This window comes from Trichosurus vulpecula, chromosome 4 (genome assembly GCF_011100635.1).
Source record: "Trichosurus vulpecula isolate mTriVul1 chromosome 4, mTriVul1.pri, whole genome shotgun sequence".
Taxonomy (NCBI): domain Eukaryota; kingdom Metazoa; phylum Chordata; class Mammalia; order Diprotodontia; family Phalangeridae; genus Trichosurus; species Trichosurus vulpecula.
The window spans coordinates 35,800,638-35,819,838 of NC_050576.1; the positions used below are offsets into that span (position 1 = coordinate 35,800,638).

General features: G+C 50.0%; 1 protein-coding gene across 1 annotated transcript; it reads right to left on the reverse strand.

Annotated features, from left to right (window-relative positions):
- Nucleotides 1–1,709: 1,709 nt before the first annotated feature.
- On the reverse strand, nucleotides 1,710–14,181 carry AIRE (autoimmune regulator). Its single transcript, XM_036755463.1, has 15 exons — nucleotides 14,032–14,181; nucleotides 13,266–13,440; nucleotides 12,944–13,096; nucleotides 12,637–12,708; nucleotides 10,455–10,568; nucleotides 10,057–10,190; nucleotides 9,374–9,454; nucleotides 8,358–8,473; nucleotides 7,261–7,297; nucleotides 5,809–5,886; nucleotides 4,703–4,827; nucleotides 3,746–3,911; nucleotides 3,105–3,170; nucleotides 2,809–2,877; nucleotides 1,710–1,790 (listed from the first exon to the last, which is right to left on the reverse strand). The coding sequence occupies exons 1-15, from the start codon at nucleotides 14,179–14,181 to the stop codon at nucleotides 1,710–1,712; spliced, it is 1,617 nt and encodes a 538-aa protein (XP_036611358.1).
- Between the last annotated feature and the right edge of the window lie 5,020 nt (nucleotides 14,182–19,201).

A 19,201-nucleotide genomic window follows, 5' to 3' on the forward strand; every position in this document is an offset into this window, starting at 1 on the left:
CTACCCCGGGGCTTCAATCCAACTGGGCCACTTTCCTTCACTCATCCGTCAATGTTCCCTTTCCCTTTCCGCTCTTCGGGCCTTTGCCAAGGTGTCCCGAAGGCTTGGAATGGTCGCTCTCCTCACCTCCGTCACTGGAAATACCTAACTTTTTTCGTGGCTTTGTTCAGTGGCCACCTCCTGATCCCTCCAGTGGTTGGGTCTTCTCCCCCAAATCCCTTGTTTTTGTTTGCTATGTATTTCGTATTAATCTTTACATGTACATGTTATTACACACACACACACACACACACACACCCCTAGCAGAAATGTTTTTGAAGGCAAAGTCTATTTAATTTTTGTGCTTGTATCTTCATCAGAGTACAGTATATTGTAGCATAGTATACCACCTCGTATAGTGACATAGTAGGTGTTAATTTGAATTGAAAAAGCTTATTATGATGGAGACAGAACCAAGTTAGAGTAACAGGAAGCAGTAAAGTGAGCTCTCCTCCCAAACTCCTTCAAACAGACCTAGAAAAGCACCAAATGAATCTTGATGGGGAAATCTAAGAAGTCAGAGTGAGTCATTTCTATAGCCAAGGTCAGCACAGGGAGACAGAGAGGTAGGTGGATACTGGGGAAGGGTCTGACAAGGAGCATACTCCAATACCCTGGAAGAGGCTGTGCACCCTGGCCAAAGGAGGTCCCAGATGTATGCCAAGAATTCAAATTAGCCCCAGGAAGCCAGGACAGCTGCACCCCTCAACATGGTCATTTCCTTTGAAGCTACCCTGTGCCTGGCTCCTCCTTGAGAGATTCACACCTTCTTGTTGGTGTAGATGCATCAGAACCTCTGGGAAGAAAATTCTAGATTTTGGCCTAATCTCTTTCACCTGTGTGCACAGAAGGGCTCATTCTTGAGCAGGATTCACTCCTATCGGATTATTTCCCTAACTTAAGAGATGATGTGAAGTTGCTGGGCTTGTTTTCTAGATGAGATTCTCTAAGTTCCACCAGCAAAGAGGGGGCCCTCTGGTCATGGACACTGCAGCAGGCAGTGACCTTATCTTACCAAAGAGGAGGTGGGAGCCCCTGGGAGGTTAAGCTACTTGCCCAAAGTTACAAAGTTTGTACGTGGTAGAACTGGTATACAAACCAATTCCTTTCAGCAGCACCAGTCCGACAGGTGAGAAGTTAGTGAGTTTGTACAATGCTAAATGCCCCAGAGATGGGTGATATTGCCATGTGGAAATGCCCTTAATCCCACTGATACCTTGCTTAGTAACACTGCCCAACACACCAGAGGCCAAGTGACTTGTCTAGGGTCATGTGCAGAAGTCAATTGTCAGAGGTGGACCTTGAAGCCCCTGGATGCCAAATCCAGCCCCCTCTTCCTTATGCCACGAGCCTCTAACGTGGATTTTTTTTCATTTATTTTATTCATCTCATTGATTTTTATCTAGGGTCCAGCTGTACCTCCCTCCTTGGCCCTCCACCTTTGTCGCTTCCACATACTCCATCCCCCTCCTCTATCGCCTCCCCAAAAGTACAGTCCTATGGCATCATACAGACAAACACTGGCCATTGCTCCTGCATTCAGAAGGTGCCCAAGATATCACAGATTGCTGGACATGGTTGTGGGAAAGAGCCCAGGGCTTCTCAAGGTCTCTGTTACCGCCACCTGTCTGCATTCCTCCTTGGCTGGCTGGGCTCCATTTTATGGGGCACTAAGAGAAAAAGCTCTGGGCCTCAGAGAGGGGGCGAGACATGTTCTGGAATGCCCACTGCAGGATTCCATCAAAGGAGTTCTGGAAGACAGAGCCCCACCATGCTCTCAGGTTCAGGGGACCACAATATTGTAGGAAAAGGTGATGAGGCCACCCACCTGCCTCCACCTCAGAAAAGTCTGCCTAATGGATAAGGTATTGGCCTCCTCTGCCTGGGAGTGGGGGGTTGAAGCCCCATCTGGACTAAGCCAGGGCTTAGTAGGTAGGGTGCCGCACTTGGAGTCAGGGACAAATCCTGGGTGCGAATTCTGCCTCTGACACTTACTAGCTGTGTGACCCTCAGCAACTCACTGAACCATGTTCAGCCTCAGTTTCTCCCTTTGCAAAACAAGAGGGATGCACTCCCTGGCCTGGAAGGTCCTTTCCAGCTCTAGGTGTAGGAACCTTCTCTTCACCCATCTATCCCCAACCCATCCTTCCATTTCAGCCCCACCCTGACTCCATCCCACCTGAAAAATAACCACCTTTGACCGGGAACTTGACTAGATGTAGGAACTGTCCAGGCATTCTCTGAACTTCCAGGTCCCAGGACAGTAATAATTTTCTATTCCTTGACACCAAGAAGACTAGATGGATAAAACTAGAAGGGCCCTTTAAGACCCCACAGTCCAGCCCCTCGTGTCATCAATGCAGAGAGTACAGTTCAAAGGGGTACCCTGGGATCATTGATTCAGAGCTAGAAGGAACTTGGAGCTCATCAGGTCCAAGGACCTTATGTACAAGATGATAAGAGGGAGGAGGCTGAATGGTGGCCTAGGCAGGTGCCTGGGTCAAGAACTGGACTCACAGAGTATTATTTAATAGACCAATTTCTGCCTTAGTGAAGGGGGGTCCTCTAGTGGAGTACCCCAGGGATCTATGCTGAACCTTGGGCTATTTCATATGTTCAGCAATGATTTGGATGAAGGGACACATTTCCAGGCTAACATGATGGATGCCAATCGGGATTTAGGGTAATCTCAAAGGGCTAGAACAATGAATCAGATCCAATAAGGCAGAATTCACTAGGGGCTAATGGAGGACGCCACAGGTCAGTTACCTCTCCCAGAAGTGAGTCCAGCTCATCTTTGTTCAGAATGGTCTCATTCCGAGAAGAATCTCCACTCACCTGGGTTGGAGAGAAGTGAAATGTCAGCCCAAGTTTCAAGTGGTGGTTGGGGCTAAGGCGGGATATCTCCCCAGGACACCAACCCCAACTCGCAGACTGCCTAGAGGCCCTTGTCCTGATTCCTGGGGGACTGCTAGCCTCCGGTCCTGAGGGGTCAGGGGCCAGTGTACACCTCCTGCCACAGGAGGGGAGGGGGCTACCTTTTCTAACCCTCTTTCCCTCCCCACCTTGGTGCTGGCCCCACAGGCCCTAAGGGGCTTTGTTGGAAGCTCCCTTTGAAAGTCTGGGGAGACCTGTGGATCAGGGAGCCTGGAAAGTTGGCAGTGTGAACATAGGTTTAGTTAAGTTAGTTAAGAGTTGCTAGGTGGCAAAGTAGAGTGCCTGGACTAGAGTCAGGAAGAGTCATCTTCTGAGTTTAAATATGACCTCAGAGGCTTACTAGCTGTGTGACCCTGGGCAAGTCACTGAACCCTGTTTGTCTCAGTTTCTTCATCTGTAAAATGGACTGGAGAGGGAAATGGCAAATAGTTCCAGTATCTTTGCCAAGAAAACCCCAAATGGGGTCATGGAGAGTCGGACGCAACTGAAAAATGACTAAACAGCCACCACAACGAAGTTGTTAGTTAATTAAGACATTATTCAACATCTTTTGGACTAACTTGAATTCTAGAAAGAGGGCTTGGGCCCATTCAGTCAAGGTCTATTCTTGAACCTCCCAGCTCCCCTTAATTTCCAGTGGACAGTGGCCTGTGCAGACATGTACAGGGTAGAGCCTGAAGCTCCCTCAGACTCCTAGGAGGGCATCCAGGAAGCCCGCACAGTGGTCATCTTGGCATTGCCCCTGTGCACACAAAGAAGGATTTCCTACACCTTTCAGGGCATAGGCATTTAGGCAGGGCTTAGGAAGTCTCAGTAGATTGATGAGCTTGGTAAAGACCTTCACAGACTCCAGGGCTGAGATGCTAGGGCTCAGAGTATCCTCTCCAGGAGTGAGGGCAGGGTCTTGTGAACAGAGTTTGCACTTGACAATCCCCCTGGAATGAGAGGAAAGGGCAGAGAAGGTAGAGCTGCTTCCTTCATGGTTGGGTAGAAGGTAGGGTGAGCTGAACTTGTGGGCAGGACACAGGTGGGCAGAGGAGAGTGGAGGCTCAGGTTTCCCCCACATTAATGTTTCCATTCCTGGGGAAGGGCTCAGTTTACCAGGCTCAAGTTAACTAGGTTTGAAGAGTTTGTCCCAGGCGAGCCTCCTGTTTCTATAGTCAGAGATGGCCCTGGGGACAACCTAGATCAACTATGATGTCTTTTTTAAAAATATTTTTTATTTCATTAAATATTTCCCAATTACACTAAAAATTTTAACATTAATTTAAAAAAAATTTCAGTTCCAAATTCTCTCCCTCCCTCCCACCCCTTGAGAAGGTGAGAATTCTGATGTCTTTTTAATCTCTGACATTCCCCTCTATTTTGGTGACTATTCCCTGATGGAAAGCCCAGTGCCTCATCTTCCCCACTAGGCCTTCCCTCTAGGCTGTAAGTTCCAAGATCACTCCTTAATCTTCTTTTTCCTAACCTAAACTCTCATAGTAATTCATTCACACGAAGGTGTGAAAGCTTGACACACAAAGGAATATTTCTCTAAAGGCAAAATCTCACCATCTTTTTAGCCAGTTAGGAAGTATGCTTAAGGTACCCAGCATTCCTAGAGATCAGAGATCTCAGGGGCTCCAAGGGTGTCCGTTCTTGGTCCCCAGTGGCCTCTTGGGAGGGCTTCATTCCAGCAGGCTTGCTTTGAGCAGCAGCCCGGCATCGTCCAGACCTCACTCACCCTGTCCTGCTGGAGTTGGCTGGGAAATGACAGTGCCAGTGGAAGGCCCTGGAGCACTGGGCACAGTGAAGCACATCCTCACTTCCTTGGCAGACTCCACACCTCTCCTCAGCTGAGAGCTTCTGCTACAGAGAGATCCCATCACCAGGAGGGTAGCGCAGCATGCCCCCTCCTCACATCTCACCCCCAACTGCCAACACTCTCCTTCCTGTGATTGCTCCTCCGAGGAGAGAGCCTACCAGAAAAAAAGACAGCTGGCAATGAATTGTTGTATCTCTGAGACCATAGCACTCTCTTAGGTGGCAGAGAAGTCCCTGCCTGGGAAGCTCTGCAGGTGTAACTCCACAACATACAACAATGTCACATATAAGGAACTGCCACCTTTCCTATGAAGACATTGCTTTCACTAAAAGAGGCCAGGAAAGGACTTTTGGGGTGAAACACAAAGAAAAGCAGCCTGAGACTCTGCTGAGAGAAGGTGGACTCAAAGCAGCCTCTCCGTCCAGGTGTGGAGAGCTCCTCAGAAGGAAAGGTGGGTGAGAGAGATTGCAAATTCTGTTTCACCTGGTTGGAACTTGGGAGCAAGCTGCCCCTCCCAGGTTAAGCTCTAACCTCACCACCATGCTGCTAACTCAAGCCTTGACTGACATCACCTCCCTCAGCCTCCTGTCTCTTCGGAACCAGAGGGCTGAGTACCCAACACCTCCCACCGACACCTCCCAATGCCTTTCTTTATAGAGGGCCAAAATTGGACTCTCAGTTCACTCCACTTTGCATCTACATCTCTGCCTCATTTCAACTCCTAGGAGCCTGTAGCTGTGTGGGCAGCCCTCTGGAGAACCACTTCAAGCTTCCAGCATGAGTGCAGTGTGGGATGAGCAAGCCAGTCCTAGCCTAGGAAGAGAAGCCTGGAGAGAGTTGGGAAGCCAGGGAGGTAGGGCAGTGCCACATTCTTTATAGATGCTACAAACCAAATCTTTGATAGTTTCTCATCCTGAACCATAACTTCAGTCATAGTCAAAGAGTCTCCAAGGTCATTTGGACCATCTCCAGGAAAAGTGACCATCTAGTCTTGGCTTACAGACCTGCACTGAAGGACAACCCACCACTTCCTGAGGCAGCTTAGGCCTTGGCAGCTGAGGTGGGAGGGACACACTCTCCAGCTGATCAATACTTTTCTTAAACTGTGGCATCCAGAACTGACCACAGCCCTCCACCTATGGTCTGACCAAGGCAGAGGAAGGCTCTCTCCTCCCTCATTGTGGACCCCATGTCTCTCAATGCAGCCTTGGCTTGAATTTGCCTTTTCTACTGCAATCTCACTACAGTTCACGTCAGTCAGACCTGAAGTCCCCAGAAATGTGGAATCTTATTCAGATGAACTGCTGAATTTTCGAACCCACATGTAAGAGTTTAGATTAATCTCACTTAAATCTCTGCAGACCCAAAGACAGAAGGGTAACTATTAGCTCTGACCCAGTACTCTTCTGGATTCCAACTGTTATCAATCAATCAGCATTTGTAATCTATCAGTTCAGTTCTCCCCCACAGCTTGGTGGCATTTGAAAGGCTGTCCTGTGTCGAAGGGCTCAGACTTAGCCTGCTTGGCCCCAGGAGGCAAAACCTGCACCCAGGGGGAGACTTACTAGCCAGATGTTCCAGAATGGAACAAGCTGCTCAGGAGGCAGTGGGTGCCCCCTCTCTATAGGTCTGTGAGCAGAGCCTGAAGAATCCATCCTTGTGGAGGATGTAGCGGGGGAGCTTCTGGCTACAGCATGAGTTGAACTAGCTGGCCACTATAGTCCATGGCAGCCCTGTGTCTGTGGTCTAAAAGGCCTGGGCTCCCAGCCTATGAAGGGATGACTTTGTTTATTGCTTTGTTCATTAGTAAGCCCCTGGCTAGCCCCTGCTGTGCTGCCTAAAACTACCATCTGGATACAATGACAGAGTCAGCGGAAAGGGTGGAAAGGCCTAGAATCCTGGGGATAGGCCCAAGCGGCTTGAAAAAGCTAGACCAAGCCCAGAGAGTTAGGGCAGCCCTAGGAAAGGACTGGAGATCCACAGCCTGTGACCTTGCAGCATCTCACTCACCTGCTGCCTCTCGGGCCCTGAGTTCTGCAGGGGCTGGCAGGTAGCCAGAGGAAGCACTGGCATCAGAGATGGAGAAGAAGCAGGAGGGAGAGGCTGCTTGAAGGTGAAAGTAGCCCCCAGGCCTGGGGTGGGCTCCTGGATGGGGTTCCTCCCCTGTGTTCTAGCTGGTCTTAGCCCAAGGAGAGCCTACTTGGAAAAAAACAGGAATGTCTGGCTCTGAATGTTCAATGGCCTCTTTTGGACAATGTCAATGGATGGAAAACGGCCCCTCAAGCTGACTGTCTACCCACTCCACAAACTTTTGGGTTGTGTCCCTTCTGGGACAGATAATCAGAACCATGCACAAAGTAACTGTTGGAGAAAAGAAGACTCCTATCCCTGAAGATCTGAGGGGCCTCAGGCCAGTTGCATACCGGAGTCTCTGGGTGGAGGGCTCTTTCCTCTCCGTGAGGCCCATCCTGGTGCACCTTCCCAACTATGCAGCATCCACACCGCCACATTCCACTGGAGAAACACAGAGAAGGGGAGAAAGGGGCAAGCCCATTCACCAGTGTTTCCCAGTACCCTTCCTCCCAAACCATCTATTTTAGGAAGTCTAGAAATGACATTTTTGGTCACAGAATTAGTCTCAGGCCTGGCAGGGGCCTCAGAGGCATCTAATCTAACCCTTACTTGAAAGAAGCCTCTTCCTTAACAAACCTGTCAAATGGTTGTTCAGCCTCTGCTTGAGGCTCCCAGGATAGAGAGCTCACCACCTTCCAAGGCAGACCCTCCCACTGATGGGCTCTTGTTTCTGACATCCAACCTTAATCTGCCTCATTGCTAAACCTCTCTGCCTTGGCTCCACACCCCAACCCCCACCTCCTTATCCTGGTTCTGTCCTCTGGGCCCAAGGAGAACAAGCCTCCACCTGCCTCCCCAAGTTAGCTCTTCAGCTGTGTGATGACAGTGGTCACCTTCTCCAAGGTGACTCAGGACCCTTGGATATCCTGCTTGCCTTCCTTGGAGCACTTCCCAGATTATCAATGTCCTTCTCAAACTCTGGTGCCCAGGACTGACCACAGGGCTCCAGACGGAGTCCGAGCAGAGCAGAGGCCAGCCAAACACTTCCTCCCCGGCGGCTTAAGAACTCACTAGCTTCTTAAATTACCATATCACAGTTCTGGTGCCTACTGGGCTTGTAACCTATTTACTCTTTCCTCCCCACCTCCCAGCCCATCTTCTTCAGATGAACTCTCCCTGTATCCTCTGGGCAAGATGGACTGCTGTCCAGCTAAACCTTTCCCTCTCTGGTTGGGAGGTGATTATAGGGTGGCTTGTGATGATATACTCACCCTAGGTTGCCCCCAATACCCCCATCTGTCATGCCAAATAGTGGACAGGACCACAGCTAATTGGGAAAATCCTACCCCGCACCCTTCACTTTCATCTTCGTGTCTAAGCTTCTTCCAAGCTGCCAAGCTTTTGGAGCATGGGGGCCTTGGTTGGACTGACCTGGTAAGTGGGGGACTGTGGACCTCCTAGGCTCTGGCTCCCTTAGGCTCTGGCTCCGTTGGGCTCTTACCTGGGAATCTCTGTCAATGGTGGTTCTAGGCAGGCCAGGTGGAAGGCTCGGGGACAACCATCACAGCAGATCAGCTCCCCACCATCTCTGCACACAGCACACTCATCATCGTTCTTCTAAAGCCGGGGGAACCAAAATGCCAGTTTTGCTGCCTGCTCCAGTACTCTGCCTCCTTAATTACAGGTCTGAGCCAGAGACCGCTATCTGATGGGCCCATTGGAAAATGGCAGGTAGCAGGGGCGGGGCTGCCCAGGCTTGCTCATATGGTTCAAGGGATCCATCTCACCTCTTCCCCCAACCCAGTGAACCATATCCCTATTCTTCAGCCTCATCTCTTCTCCCCTGGGAGCCCATGCCCTCCAGCTTGCCTTGGCCTGTTTCAGGGTTTTCCCAAAGTAGAGCCAGCAGCTCACATAATCATGCTAATAACTCTCATTCCCTCTGCCCCTGCCCCGCCCCATCACAGAACGTCAGAGCTGGAAGGGAGCTCAGTGATTGTCTTCTCTATTGCATCCTTCAAAAAGGGGTCACCCAGCCTCCACTTGGAGGAGGTGCTCACCACCTTCCCAGGCACCCCACACCACTCAGAGACAGTTCTCATTGTTAGAAGGTCTTCTCTGACACTCAGGTCTCTGTCTCTGCTCTGGGGGGACAAGTGGAACAAAGCCGATCCCTGCTTCCTAATACAGCCCTTCAGATTCTCGAAAGTGGCCATTCATCCAAATTAAAGTGTAGGTCTCCTGAGGGGATGCCAGTACCAGTCTTGGAATTGCCATCTGTTGGTGTGAAGTCATGCCCCTTCTGGGCCTTGTTGGAGCTCTCCAATGTCCTTCCAGCCCCTCAGTCAGACTAGGTTAGAATTCTGCTAGATGAACTTGCCTGGTCATTCCTCACACCTGAACCCGCCCCATTTCACCTCCACCTGGGGCTGGGTGGCCTGGTGGATGGAGCAGGGTAGGGGAGGAGGAGGAAAGGGAACAAGAAAGGGGAAGGGGAAGGAGTGAGCCTATCTGTACCTGGTGGAGGTGCAGCTCTGGGGGCTGGGCTGGAGTGGCAGGCACACTGTGCTGTTGGCTCAGCTGCAGCTCTGCTCTGCCCTGGGGGTGGAAAACCAGAGGGCCCCCACCCATCAGAAGGTGAGCTCTGACCCTGTCATTGCCCTCTGCACTGGGCAAAGCCCCTTCATTCTAGCAGCCTCAGTGAAGAGATATGGTGTGGTACCAGGCTGCAGATGTGATGGAGACAAAGAGAAGTTTTAGGGCCAGCCAGGCTGCCCTTGGAGGCCTCAGAGGCAACTCTTCTGACCCTAAAGCCAGCACACAGATGAGGAGAGGCCCAGGGAGTCCTGAGAATGGGGAGTGCTATCTGCCCACTGTTTCTGAGGAGATCCCCATAGTCACACTGTCTCTGGAAGGCCCCAGCACGGATGGTCTCTGGCAGGGATCTGGGAGTCAGGGAGGGGGCCTGAGGAGTTCAGTGAATCTTTCCTCCCAGGAAGCTCTGGGACTGCCCCTGAGGCTTCCCAGATCGTGGTCAGCATCCTTGGGTGCCTTTCGGTTGGGTGGAGGCCCTCACAGTGGGGCTACTGTAGGGTAGGGCAGGGCTGGGCAGTAGAGATGAGAGGGAAATCCCATCTTAGAGGATAGGACACTGCATCCTCAGACAAGGGCTGTTAATCCCACCTCCCTGCGGGCCTTACGTTTTGGGGTGCTTGGGTAGCTTTGGTTCGTGTTGGTGGCTTCGGGCTTCTTGTTTTGTTCTTTCCACTGGGCTCCTCAAATTTACCTGGTGTATAAAACTCTCCCCCAACTTGGATACATTTCTTGGAGCCTCCTGGAAGGGAGGGTCTGGGGTCAGGTGAGGGCTGGACTGGGGGCCATGGAGTGTTCTATCCCCTGACTCTACTGGTGCTGGAGCCCTCAGTCCCTATATCAGCTCTCTTGGCCCCATGTCTGATGCAGGATGACTAGAGTGGCTGGGCTACCCCATCAGCTCCAAGTCAGGCTCCTTTTCCCACTTTGGCTCTAGGGACAAGATGGCCTTAGGGGCTTTCAGTTGCTCTTCAGGCCCTGCCCCACCCCCATACACATCATCTACCTGACTCAAACACCTGTTTGATAAGGACACCCTCCACTGCCCCACAGGTGCCTGGGAGCTCACTGGAGGCCACAGCCACAGCCCTCTGCACCGATGCAGACACACTCCGAATTCCTGTGGGGCCAAGAGGTGAGAAGATAGATACCTGTTAGTCTACTACTGAACCAAAAAGCACACACCTGCTCTGAACACCTATGCACAACCTCCTCTCATATCTATCATACTCCTGTTCTCCACCCTCATGGCAGCCTCCAATCCCTCCATCCCCCATTTCTTCCCTAGGCCTTGATTCTTGCAATGGCTACACTCTCCTCTCTTCCCCATTTTGAGTCCTTGGTGAACCAGCTCATCTCTCCTCCATCGTCATCTCTCAAGTCCATTACCCTGTTTTATTTCTGATCTTGCCCTGCCAAGCTTTAGTCTTGGATCCCTCCCACCATTCAAGGCCTGCACCCCAACTTACATACTACTGAATGACGCTGGAAAAGAATCACAGAACCATCCATAACCATTTTGTTTTACATAATCTCAACCAGGCTCTCACTGCAGCAAGACAATTCTTTTACACCTTAATTGATTCAGTCTCCCACTCACCACAGCAGCTTTTCTAAACTTTCTTTTCTTTCCTGGACACTCTCCCTCCACCCTATCAGCTGAAAACCCATCTTGTACTTTACCAAAAAAACAAAACTGAGACCTTCCATTTCTCCCCTCTTCTTCCTCCTCTCACAACCTCTTGGCACCCTCTCCTTTATTCCTGTCTGTTATGAAGAGGTTAACACCCCTTCACTAAAGCCAACCTTTCCCCATGCATCCTTAATCCTGTGCCCTTCTGTCTTTTCTAGCAGATTCTCACTCTCATCTTCAGCCACTCCTCATCTACTGGCTCCATCACTGCTGCCCAAAGACATGTCCTTGTCTCCCTCTTCCTCAAAAACCCTTCCCTAGACCCCTGCTAAATATCATCCTCTATTTACCCTCTCTTCCTCACTCAGACTCCTAAAAAAGCTCTTGATACTTCCTACCTCTTCTCATACCACTTCTCTCATCTTTATAACATGGCTGCTGACCTCAGCATTCAACAGAAATAGCTTTCTCCTGTTATTCTCTCTCTCTCTCTCTCTCTCTCTCTCTCTCTCTCTCTCTCTCTCTCTCTCTCACTGTTAGATTCTGTTTATGTATAATAAATGTTTGTTGACTGACAGGCTAACTACTGGACATTTCAGACTGGATGCCCTGGAGATATCATTCCTTTCCACACAGTATTATTTAATGTGATTGTTGTTCAGTCGTTTTCCAGTCATGTTCAACTCTTTGTGACCCCATTTGGGGTTTTCTTGGCAGAGATGCCAGAGTGATTTGCCATTTCCTTCTCTAGCTCGTTTTACAGATGAGGAAACTGGGGTAAGCAGGGTTAAGTGACTTGCCCAGGGTCACACAGCTAGTAAGTGTCCAAGGCTGGATTTGAACTCAGAAGATGAGCCTTTCTGACTCCAGGTCCAGCACTCTGCACTGTGCCACCAAACACTGTTCATTTTACAAGGAACTGAGATCCAGGGAGGAAGGACATCAGTCAGATTGCCCAGGATTGGCCCAGGCCTGCTTTCCTCAGGGTCCAGACTCTTCAGTTATGCTTGTGGCAAATGAGATTTCACTGAAAGCACTGCTCAATTCAGTGACTAACAAAAAGGTGGATTCAGAAATAGAGAATGATTCTTCTAACTATAACCCGCAACATGCCTTCATAGAGTGAACCAGCTGCCCGCCCTCCCCCCCCATCCTCATACAAACTGCCTGAACTTGGAACCTGACACTTATTAGCTGTATGAAGGCGACTATTGCTGAATCTCTCTGAACCCCAATGTCCTCCTCTGTGAAATGAGCAAGGTGAGGACCAAAGGAAGCCATGTTTGTAAAGAGCCTGGAAAACCATAAGCTGTCCTGGATGTGTTGGTGATTTGGGTTAAGGGTACTACAAGGCCCACAGGTCACATGTCTCAAAAGCCCTTGCTGCTGGCTCCCCCAACCTCCACCATGGTACTGCAGGCGGGCATTTGGGGGGCACCAGCTCAGTTTAGCCTAGCCCCTGAAGGCGGATCCTTACACCCAGGATGGGCCTGGCTATGGGGGGTGGGGAGGGGGAGTATCCCACAGGAGCTCAATTCAAAGAGCTTTCACTCACCATTTCCCAGAGGGAAGCGTGGGGGCTCTGGGTTCTCTGGCTTCTTTGGAGGCTTCACCTTGTGGGGAGGTCCTGCACAGTAATAAGAAGGTAAATAGACTCCTAGGTAGAGATTGGGCTTGATGGGGGAAAGGTGGGGGGCAGTGGGACCTGAGCACTATGTAGCTATAGAGACCCCTAAGGTAGGGTGTCCTAAAGTAGAGTGTGCGGGTGGGGACAGGGAAGCCAGGGCCCGGGACTAGGGGAGCGGGATCACAAAGGGCCATGGGACCACCAGGCACATTCAAGACATCTTTCTGTCACCGACCTGGACTAGAAGCACATCTTAGGGACTGGGAGGCTGGTTGAGGGAGCTCCTTTTCTTCAAGGCCCTTCCTCTTCCCCTGGAGTCTGTAGGTGCTTGAGACCTTCAGGCTGGCTGGGGGTCTCCTCCCCTTGTGGCCTCGGCTGAGGTCCACGTCTGCAAGACAGTGTGAGCTGGGAGCAGGCAGGGCTCTCTGGGGGAATATTTCCCCCTTCCTTTGGTCCCTGGATCCATAGAAGTGGGGTAGCTGGGGCATGGGGAAGAGCTAGCACTGCCAGGACAGTCATCTGGACAGAGGGAGGCCCCCAGACCACCTTCCCCTCACCTTTGGGGAAGCTGTTGTGAATGGCCTGTAACCTCCCATATCTCTCTAGGTTGTAGTCCTTAAACAGCACGGTCCAGAAGCCTCGTATGGATGCTGAGTCCCTCCCCAGGAGCCAGCTGAGCAGGGCATGGAGGGCCTTGTGGCAGCCTTCTTTTTCTCTCAGGCTCTGAGTCTCCTAAAAGGAAGCATGCCTGGTGTGGGAACAGGCGTGGGCTCTGGCCATCTTTCCCTGATTTCCCCCTTTCTTGCAACCATTGAGTTAGAAATGACTTTGGAGGCCATTGAGCCCCCAAAGCTGGGAAAACTGAGGCCCGGAGAGGGAAGGAACTTAGCCAAGGGCAAGTGGAAGTCTGGGGCTGGCCCCCTTGTCTCCTGATGGGGAGAGCCTGACCCCTGACATGAGCCTTCTAGGCCTTGAGGGGGTGACAGCATCAAGGCCACAGCTGATCCCTAAGCCCCCCTCCCTGAGCCCCATCTGCCCTACTTCTATGGATCCAGGGGCCAGAGGAAGGGGAAAGGTTTCCCCAGAGTCCTGCCTGCTCCTAGCTCATTCTGTCTTCTTGTAGACCTGGACCTCAGTAAAGGCCACAAAGGGAGGAGACCCCCAGCCAGCCTGAAGGTCTCAGTTGGGGATGGAAGGGGTGAGGAACAGGCTTCTTTCACAGGGTTTTCATCTAATATCAGGGCACATACAGGTGCGAGAGACCTGCAGACCTCAAGACCTAAGGACTCCAAAAATCAAGGCTTAAAGAATCCCTTCTCCTACCTTGAACTTGTCCTCTGTGATGACATCATGATCGGCCAGGCCATGGAGCAGCGGGAAAGTGTCATCCACTGCCATAGAGATCTCAGTTCTGTAGAGTTTCAGGAGCTGCCGGACATCTGTTTCCCCTGAGGGTCTATCCGAGTTGGACATCCTGAGAGAGGCAGACTTCTCTAGTCAATCGGAGAGGGAGAGAGAGAGAGAGAGAGAGAGAGAGAGAGAGAGAGAGAGAGAGAGAGAGAGAGAGAGAGAGAGAGAGAGAGAGAGAGAGAGATGCGGGGAGAGACAGAGACAGACACACAGAGAGACAGAGAGGAGAGAGAAAGACAGAGAGATGCACACACAGAGACAGACAGAGACAGAGACAAAGAAAGGAGAGAGACAGATAGAGATAGAGAGACAGAGGCACACAGAGACACAGAGATTCAGACAGACAGAGACAGAGACAAAGAGAGAGAGAGAGACAGAGAGAAAGAAAGAGACAAGAGAGAGAAAAAAATATAGGAGCAGAAAGAGAAAAGCAGAGACAGAAGGAAACAGAGAAGAAATATGGATGTAGAAAGAGAAGGTAAGACAGAGATAGTGATAGAGAAACACAGAAATAAAAATACAAAGAGACACAGAAAGAAATAGAGACTGAGAAAAGTGATGTTCCCATCACCTCACTTGGAGGCAGATTGGGTCCACTTCCACCCCGATCTAAGTTTATGTTATTTCTAAGTTCCCCAACCTTTTCCTGCTCCCTACCCTGCTGGATTCAGGAAATGCCTTGGGAAGGTCAGATTGTCTGTCTCTCGTTGTCTCTGCCTGTCCCTTCTCTCCTCTGCTCACCTGGCCCCTAGCTGGGCACAGGTGGGGTATTTAATTCCTGGTGAGTATGTCACCTTCTTTCTGTGCAGCAAGAATCTTGGCAAAGTAAGACAGGTGGGATGAGCCGGATAGCCCATGACCTCCCCGCTTCTCCTCTGATTCTTGTGCTATTATACCCAGTTCCATTCATGGAAAGAACAGAAATACCCCCATTAGAGGAAGCAATCAGGATTCCCAGGGGAGCTTCTGAATTTAGGGGTGTGACTGAGGCTTAGAAAAGGTCTGGAGTATCCAGGAGTAACCTGGGGGCTTTCCCAAGTCATGCTTCTGAGGCTCTGAGTGACGTTTACAATTCCACACAAACATGAATTGCTTAGTCAGCATCAGTGATAAGCATTTTGGTGAGCAGGCAGGGCTGGCCTGGGTGAATTCACTTCCCCTCTACCCCCCAGCCATGGAGGGAGCCCAGTTCAGTTTGGGAAGAATCTAAACAGAGCTGGGAGTGGGGTCTCCATTTTTGAGATCCTTAGGTCCTTTTTTGAGATTTCTCTGCCTGGGTCTGGCTCAGATCAAGGGTCAGCACCTAAAGATGGGCTCCTCAAATGCCTGTGTTCAGTGGGGCCATTTCGTAGTTGTGTCTTTGTGTGTGTGTGTGTGTGTGTGTGCAAAGGCATATGCACATGAGTATTGTATGACTGATGGGGAAAAGGATCAAATCTTGTGCCATTTAAGAGGAAGATGGATCCTGGGTATAAAAGAGCCAATGACTCTAACCTTAACCAGGCAAAGACCCTCTCTAGGACCCTCAGAGCTTCAGGGCTCCCAAGCACCACCTTCCCTAGTTCATAGATAGCAGGGATCCCTTCTACAGAAGCCCTGGCAGGTGGGCAACGAGCCTCTCTTTGCAGACCTCCAGTGGTGGGGATCCTACCACTTACTGAGGCAGCCCCTTCTGTGTCAACAACCCGGCTGGCAGCTTCTGTGGGGGTATAAGATTCACCCACAGCCAACACCCAGAAAGCTGCCAACAGCACAGGTTCTTTCGATCTGCTTAATTAAGGAAAGCAAGGTGAAGGGGTTGACAGGCTTACTTTTAATTCAAAAATCATTCAGTTAGTTCAGGGGAAAAAAACCAGCATCCTGAACTTCAAAACAAAATGCAAACAAATTACAGACATCAACAGACTTTGTCTGATTCAAGTCTCAACAGATAGTTACCAGAGTTCAACAAAGTTTCAACATCCGGGTTTACAAGCTGGAGGGCTCCTTAGCTACAGCTGCCCAGAGTCTCCTCATCAACACCATCTCCAGAGCCCCGCACAAATGGCTCTCTCCTCCCTTCTTATAGGGCTTCAGACATCAAACATCATCTGAATCACCAGAGCTCAGGCTCTGGTGATTGGTTCTTGAGTTGGCCCCTCCCCTTAGGACCCTGGGATGTTCACATCCACATGGATTACATTAACACCTAATGGGGTTTGGGCCTGGGGCTTAGCACCTAGTAAAGCTCACTGAGATAAATTGAGTCACTCAAAGAAAACAAAGACAATTCTGGTTACACCTTCCCACTGTGTGATAGGAAGTTTTCCTGACACCTAACTTAGACTGGACTTTTTGAAATTCTTCCTCCCCCCCATTGTTTCTGGTTCTGCCCTCTGGGGCCAAGCAAACTGAGGATGACCCCTTCTCCACATGACACCCTTTGAATACTTGAAGACAGCTCGACTGTCCCCCAGGAATCTTCTTTTCTCCATCAGCCTATCCTGGAGACACAGACTCAACATCCTTGACTATACTGGCTGCCTCCTCTGGACACTTCCGGCTTCTCAATGTCCTCCTGAAATCAAGGTGCCTAGAACTGAGTACCTGACTCCAGCTGGGCTCTGCCTGGGGCAGGTGACAGAGGGACTCTGTCACCTTCCTATTCTTAGAAGCTCTCCCATGAGGGTCTCTGGCTGTCACATCACACTTTAGACTTGAGCTTTTTGGGGAAAATCTAGACTTTTGTCCCAGGCCACTTCTCTCCACGATCTTTCAAAGTTCACTGACACTGACATTGACTCAGCCATCCCATCCACCAGATCTATCAGGATCTGGGAATGAATGGATGGAGTGCATCTGAGCCAGGTGGCCTGAAATCACCTGAGTGGCTAGGCACTCTCTCATTGTTCCCTTACCTATCTGGGGAATCTGGATGAGCTATGAACTACTTTACTTCTGTCCATCCCACTGCAAAGGGAGCTGTCCTTGGTAGAGAGGAGAGAAGCAAATTAAAAGCTGAGCAGGACCTCCTCTCCATCATCCTCCTCCCCTGGAACATGGATCCCATTCCTCCTTTGAGACTTCCCTGTCCTGTTAGAAACATGATCCTCCTTTCGGCTATTACCTGCCTCAACTTCCATCTCTTGTACACATCTCTGAGAAATCAAAGTTGGTTGGTGAATTCCCAGGGCAGCTATATCTGTCTCTAGATCTCACCTCTTTTCCTTTCTTAATTGTTTTTTTTTGTTACTTCACACACACACACACTCACACACACACACACACACACACACACACACACACCCCTTTAGGGTACATCAGATTTTTTTGGCTTTAATCAATGAAATTCAAGTCTTAGACCTAGATCAATTGTCTTGAGGCTGGTCTTATCAATCAATCAACATTTATTAAGCGCCTACTATGTGCTAGATACTATGTTGTCTTCTGGGGATACCAAATGAGGCAAAAGACAGAAGCTTGCAGTCTAATGGGGGAGACAACATACAAACAGATATACACAACGCAAGCTATACATAGCACGAAAAGGGGATAATTAACAGAGGGAAGGCAGTGGACTTAAGGGAGGTTGGGGGAGGCCTCCTGTACAAGCTGAGATTTTAGTTGGGACTTAAAGGAAGCCGGGATGTCAGTAGTTGGAGTGAAGAAGGAAAGTATTCCAGGCACTGGGGACAGCCAGAGAGAATGCCAGGAGAGGAGAGATGGAGGGTTTTGTTCCTGTACCAGTGAGGAATCCACTGTCACTGGATTGAATAATGTGTGTCAGGGAGGAAGGAGGGAGGAGACTGGAAAGGAAGGAGGGTGCCAGGTTATGAAGGGCTTTGAATACCTAGTGCTGGGCCTGGGTTCAGTGAGATCCAGATTCAAATTTGGCCTCAGACACTTATTAACTGTGTGACCCCAGGCAAGTCACTTAACCTCTGTCTGCCTCAGTTTCCTCATCTGTGAGATGGCAGTAATAATAGAACTTACCTTGCAGGGTTGTTGTGGGCACTAAATGAGGTAATATTTGTAAAATGCTTTTCCTAGTGCCAGGCACATAGTAGGTACTTAAGAAATGCTTGTTTCCTTTCTTTTATAGGAAAAACCAGTCTAGCCCACATGGATTAGATGAAGCTCCTAGTCACCTGTGGACTAGTGAATTCCCCCTCACAAGCATAGGCTGGATGACCACTTCTCAGATGTTATAGAGAAAGAGGGCTTCCCTCCCCAGGGGAGGCATCTCTCTAGTCCCACCATTGTCCCCAAGGGCACAAATCCTCTAGCAGTGAGAAAAAAAGGGAGGCGGAGACAGTCTGGAGGGAGTCTGTGACCCTAGGAAGTCTTAGGACACGTTAAGGGGCTGAGATACTCAGACAATGACAGTCATTGAATCTCAGAGGTAGAAGGATCCAACCTATGTCTCTATAACATGCCTGACAAGAAAGAGAGAAAGAAAGAAAAAACCTCCAATAAGCAAGCCTGCCACCATGTTCATCTAAGTTGCTCAAAGTGATCCTCCACTTGCCCTAGGGGGTTGGGTGCAAACCTTTGCCTAGGTTTGTTTAATAGTGTGGATGTCAGGAGGTGTGAGAGCAGTCTCTAGTGGCTGGGACATGTGGCATAACTTTCAAGGCCCTGGACTCACAAAAGGACTTTTATTGGCTATCTGTTTCTGGTTCTCAGGTTGCCTGCCACCTTCTCTGGTTTATCTACCTTTGGGTTAATTAATGCTAATGGAGACAGCAAAGCTCCAGGGAAATCAGAAAAGGGAGAACAGTACCCGATGGCAAGGCTAGATTTCACATTTTTAATTTAAACATACACACTCGTTTCTGAAATCAGGAATGCTTAATTGAATTTCACTTAATTAGTGACTTCTTCAGTTCTGCTCTGATTCCACAAACTCAGCTTGTAGAAAGGGTGTAATCCTGCCCACAGGAGATAGAAGTCCAAGGCCTCCCACAGTTTGGTGTGATTAAGGGGAGCCACCTGTGGAATTTATGGACTTTCCAAACAGCCTGAGGGTTTTTTTATTATTTAGCAAGGATGCTATAGAAACTGAGTCCCATCTCCTAAGTAACCACACACAGATGCTCTGGCC

Bases quoted from the DNA above. Each gene is read 5' to 3' on its own strand.
- AIRE (XM_036755463.1), bottom strand. From the start codon at position 14,181: ATGTCCAACTCGGATAGACCCTCAGGGGAAACAGATGTCCGGCAGCTC. The intron at 10,569-12,636 runs GTGAGTGAAAGC...TTGGCCCCACAG, and splicing joins ACGCTTCCCTCTGGGAAATG to GAATTCGGAGTGTGTCTGCA. The intron at 9,455-10,056 runs GTAAGGCCCGCA...TTCCACCCCCAG, and splicing joins CTACCCAAGCACCCCAAAAC to GGCAGAGCAGAGCTGCAGCT.